The sequence below is a fragment of the Pseudochaenichthys georgianus genome, chromosome 21 (genome assembly GCF_902827115.2).
Source record: "Pseudochaenichthys georgianus chromosome 21, fPseGeo1.2, whole genome shotgun sequence".
In the NCBI taxonomy this organism is placed as follows: Eukaryota; Metazoa; Chordata; class Actinopteri; order Perciformes; family Channichthyidae; genus Pseudochaenichthys; species Pseudochaenichthys georgianus.
The window spans coordinates 29,431,534-29,436,659 of NC_047523.1; the positions used below are offsets into that span (position 1 = coordinate 29,431,534).

The 5,126-nt window shown below is 39.6% G+C and overlaps 1 protein-coding gene across 1 annotated transcript; it reads left to right on the forward strand.

Moving 5' to 3' along the window:
* Window positions 1–387: 387 nt before the first annotated feature.
* olig2 (oligodendrocyte lineage transcription factor 2) lies at window positions 388–2,037 on the forward strand. The gene is made up of 2 exons (XM_034110409.1): window positions 388–462; window positions 926–2,037. Exon 2 carries the CDS (start codon window positions 948–950, stop codon window positions 1,743–1,745), a length of 798 nt encoding a protein of 265 aa, XP_033966300.1. The 5' UTR covers window positions 388–462; window positions 926–947; the 3' UTR covers window positions 1,746–2,037.
* Window positions 2,038–5,126: the final 3,089 nt, after the last annotated feature.

Sequence of the window (5,126 nt, forward strand, 5' to 3'; positions counted from 1 at the left end):
CTGAAAGGCACATTTTTATTAGGTTACTGTTTCAGTGAATAATACAGACAAATTACTTTTCACTCATAAGAGGCGAAATATGGCTTATTATCGGTGTTGTTATAACAAAATCCATCCATACGCGGGCCAGCATTTTCACAAGAAGGGGCCATATGTAGGAGGGAGTGTGTCTGATTTCACTTAATGCTGTGTGTTGGTAATTACATCAGGCTGGAGGACCCTCCGTCGCCCTCCTCCATCCTCCCCCCCCTCACCCTCCTCTCTGTACGGATCTGATTGGTCGCTGGGAGGCAGCCCGGACAGAAACTGCGTTGTCCTGGTGACCCGGCCTCTGAGGCTCGAGCCCGCTATAAAACCCCGCAGTCTCACGCAGGAGTGCCAAATGGGCTGTCAGATGCGATTTGGAGTAACAAGTGGATTTGACGTTTAGGCTTCTCACCATCGCGCTTGGAAAACCTTTTGGTAAGTGTTAAATTATTTATTTTTACACTTTCTGATAGACAATTAGGGTTGTCTTGTCTACATATTCCTCTATCTGTCTGCCTTTTTTATGCCGAAGCAAGTAGAATAAACATGCAGTTTATACAGATAATGGAAAACCACTGATCTCGTATTCCTCATTTGAAGCGTAAAGCAGCATTGGTATAAAGAAAGTTCGAAATGTATAGGCTATAGCTGTTAACTGTGTTTTTTTTAATGTTAAATGTCTGCAGCTTTTAGGATACATATTTTTGCTTTTAAAGCTACCAGTTAATCAACATCCAGTTGAACTTTTAAATAGGCTTTATTAATCAAGCGAATACAATTGCAAACCGATTTTTATATCAGTCGTTGTAACCGCCAACAAGTTTGCTTATCTTATAACACATTGCATGAGATGAGCATTTTGGTGATCAGTCAATTAACTTAACCTTTCTGTTATCAGATCACTGTTCTGCACCTAGACCATGGACTCAGATACGAGCAGACCCTCATCTCCCGAAGAGGACGACATCTTCCTGGCCACCCTGAAAAAGTCAGTGCACGGCTTCTCCAGCGCAGTGTCCTCCTCTCAGATCGACGCTCTGTCGGAGTTGCACGGCCTCCACAGCTTCACCGCCGAAGACGAGGAGACCCTCGCTCGGCTGTCCAAAAAAGACCGAAAACTCCTTACAGAAAACGAGGTGCAGACCATCCGTCTCAAGATTAACAGCCGCGAGAGGAAAAGGATGCACGACCTCAACGTGGCCATGGACGGGCTGCGCGAGGTCATGCCCTATGCGCACGGACCCTCGGTGCGCAAGCTCTCCAAAATTGCCACCCTGCTTCTCGCCAGAAACTACATCTTGATGCTGAGCAACTCCCTGGAGGAGATGAAGCGGCTGGTGAGCGAGATCTACGGCAGCGGCGGACACCACGGCGGCTTCCACCCAGCAGCTTGTGGGACTATGACACACGCGGGGCCCGTGCCGGGACACCCGGTGGTTCCTCACGCCTCTCACCCGGCTGTGCACCACCCGCTCCTCCCGCCGGCCGTCTCCTCCGCCTCTCTGTCCGCGCCGGGTATCTCCGTCGCTTCGGTTAGATCCCACCACGGACTCCTCAAAGCGCCCACACCAGGTGCAGGCCCCCTGGGCAGCAGCTTCCATCACTGGGGCGTGAGCACCGGGATGCCCTGTCCGTGCAGCATGTGCCAAATTCCGCCTCCGCATGTGAGCAGCATGAGCGCCATCCCCATGCCGAGGCTGACCAGCGACTCCAAGTGACTCCAAACTAACCGGAGACGAACTTTTGGGGTTATTACAGACTCTATCCCCTTGTTATTACTCTTTTTATTTATCTTTGTTGCTGAATTCGTTGCCTCAACGGAACCAGTAAAGAACAATGCATTGATTTCCCTCATCAGGACTTTGAGGTTTTGCAACTAACGTAGTGTTTTATGGTTATTAACATAAACTGTAACAGGTGTTTCTTCACAGAGCGCCTAAAACACAACTTCTGCTTTTTTTTTGGAAATCTTCAATGGCCCAGGAATGTGTGTGTCTCTCTATTTATCCACTATAGATAAAAATGGAAAAGGTCACAAGTCATACCACAAATATAGATTGTAAATATGTAGATGTTTTATTCTGTTTAAATAGTCGGAGATATCTTATATAATTAGAGGCTTGTTAATGCGTTGGGAAGACCCCCCTCACATGATGCATCTGCTTTATTCTGTCCGTATTATTCAATTATTCTGTCCTTATTTTCTCCCTTGTCGTTTGTCATTCTCTGTCTGACCGAAACAATGACCACTTGTTTATTTTTTTATTAAAATGATATTTATTTACTTATTTTGGACGGGAATGTCAGATGGATCTCTGATTATGTTGGGGTTTGAAATGTAAAATAAAGACGATTAATTGAAAAGAAAAAATTTCTTTGATGTTTTATGTTATACATTTATAATATTTTCTTTTCTTCTAACCATTGAGTAGTTTACACAACAGAAGGATGGATATTCTAACTGAGATTTTAAAAGCAGCACTGGCCTTCAATTAGAAACACTGAACACAAACATTTCACACACTTTCAACACCAAACTGATAATTAATAAGATTTGAAGATTTAAAAAGACACAAAAGTTCACAATTTCATCCTTACATGACTATTATAATACTGATTATAATTTTGAAATGCTAAATATATATAAAATGATTGTATGTTATTAAAAAGACAGTTGAGATTATTTTCACCTTAAAGAACACAGAGGGCCTTCATTATTCTATAGCTTTTACTGACCATTCATAAATAACATTTAAATAACTTTATTCAAAAATTCTTAGCTAAATGGCACTATTTTGTGATTTTATAAGGAAAATGTACTTGACACAAATATTTCTTCTGGCAGCATATGTGCAGTGATTAAAAATGCAGCCATGCAGGAGTAGCAACATGTAATACGGGTGTTGTTCTTTTGAGAATATTGGACTCTTAAAAGGTTCATCTTAATTGTTCCTATTTCAAGTCCCACATAACACGGATTAATCTAAGAAAAACAGGAATTTCTTTCCTTAAAATATATATATTATACTCTTTTTCTTTTGTGATAATAGTAACAATTGCATGCAATGACTTCATGAAACAAACTTGTTCCTCATCCGTCCTGCTGGATGATCAGTTGGTTGGTTGTGAGTCTGGTTGGAAAACAGTTTAATTTCAACCACAAACCAAACAGTGATTAGTTAAAGCAATTCTGCAGGTTACGTGTTGCAATGAACAAAAAGATACATTTATTACTTTTCCATTTTCATACCTGTATGGCAAGAGGGCGACCTCTAATAACTGCATTTGGAGTCGCAGCTTAGCGAAATAAGTGTGTAAACTGAGGATGATCACAGAAAGACTGCGATGAGTAAAGGCTGGTGCACTTTAGGGAAAGGCAGCAGCTGCGTAGCAGATTGTGCATGCTGTTGCAATGTTTTCTAAAGGCTTTTGAAGCTGGAACGATATGAACTAAATATCTGAATATTCATGCACGCATTTGTTTATTCGTCTCATTACTGGAATTGAATTATTCAAAGTCCTTCAGTGTTTTGTAGGACGTTTCAGAGGAAGAGGTCATTTGATGCAATACGGCACAAATACAGTTTATTTGCAGGTAAGGTGGAAGACAATGATTTAAAAAGAAAAGTCAAAAACAAATATTAGGCCATCTAAGAATGTATTTCCTTTTGACACTTTAATGTACTTTGCATGACTATTAGTAATCATCATCACCACCTCTCTTACTTCTTCGTCAAACTGATCCATACTATGTTATTTGGCTGATCATACTTTACTACCAGTACAGTTGAGGTTCTGTTCGATAAAATAAGAAAGTATATAAGTGTCTATAAATAAGTGGCTTACTTTTTGAGATGCTGCCTTTTAGGTGACTACCAAACAGTTATTCACCAAAACAATGTATTCATTACTTAAAACCTAGTTTTTGTGTCAGTAAAATGGCCAATTCCACCTATAAATGAAAAGTTTCATCATGTGAGCCGTATTAGTCAACATATTAAGATGCTTCCCCATGGCAGTCGAGCTACAACATGTTTCTTATTTATAAATCTAACTTTTTGCTACTTTTTCTAACTCTGACTGCTGGAAAACTAAAAAGCAACCCCATTTCAATTAACAAACAATAACCTGCACATACAGGTGGATATAGACAACAATAATCCATACAGCTGTTATGGGAATAACAATCATTAAGATGCCTTATAAAGTCATAAGCTGTATATCATCTGTCTTAGAACATCTGCTTTACATCAAGTGTCTTCAAAGCCATTCGAGCACCATTGTCTGTGCAAAACACATTATACACATGGATAATTAAGTATCATGTTGCAGACATAATGAGACTCCCCTTCCCCCCATGATTTGCTCTCTTTTGTCTTAAGTTCATCATTAAATAACTCAGTATAACTCAGTATAATACATAGAATTAAAAAATGTGAAAGATTCCCTTGTCAAAAAGTCATGATTACACAACAAACTGCACTCCATGACAGATGGATATAAATGAAAGAAAACTCAATCTGAGGAGCTTCAGTGGTTCTGGTCATAGATTTTAACGTCAATACGTCCAAAATTGATGCAAAGGCAACACATTTCAGTGAAAACCTTCTGCCCATTCTAACGTTTTATGACTTTACTTAAATGTTAATGGGCCGAAATTCAAGAAGGAAAGAAACATAAAGTCACCTGGAGTACATTCTAGAGGAAATGTTTCTAGTGAACATATCTGCAAAGTGACCAAATATTCATACACTGTATGGATTTCACCAACAAATTATTTGGTTTGTTGATTCCGTCCCAAATAAAGCAACTAAAGAATTAACACTGATTTCATGGATATCAAAGAGCTCGCAGTGCTTGGTGGAGGTTAGGGAGAGATTGTAATGTTTTAAATATTCTAAATGAATCTTAAGAGCATATGAATATATATTGATATAACATTCAACCATGATCTTTTCTATGACTGTAACCAAATGAAATGCTGACCACTCATCGGACAATGGATTTTAAACCCAATCTAATGTGTCATTCTTGCAATTTGACGGCCTTACCCATCCTCTTGAACTCCAACAATACTACTCTTATGTTTCTCCACTCAA

What these genes read in the sequence shown, in the direction of transcription:
- olig2 (XM_034110409.1), top strand. Translation starts at nt 948, where the DNA reads ATGGACTCAGATACGAGCAGACCCTCATCTCCCGAAGAGGACGACATC.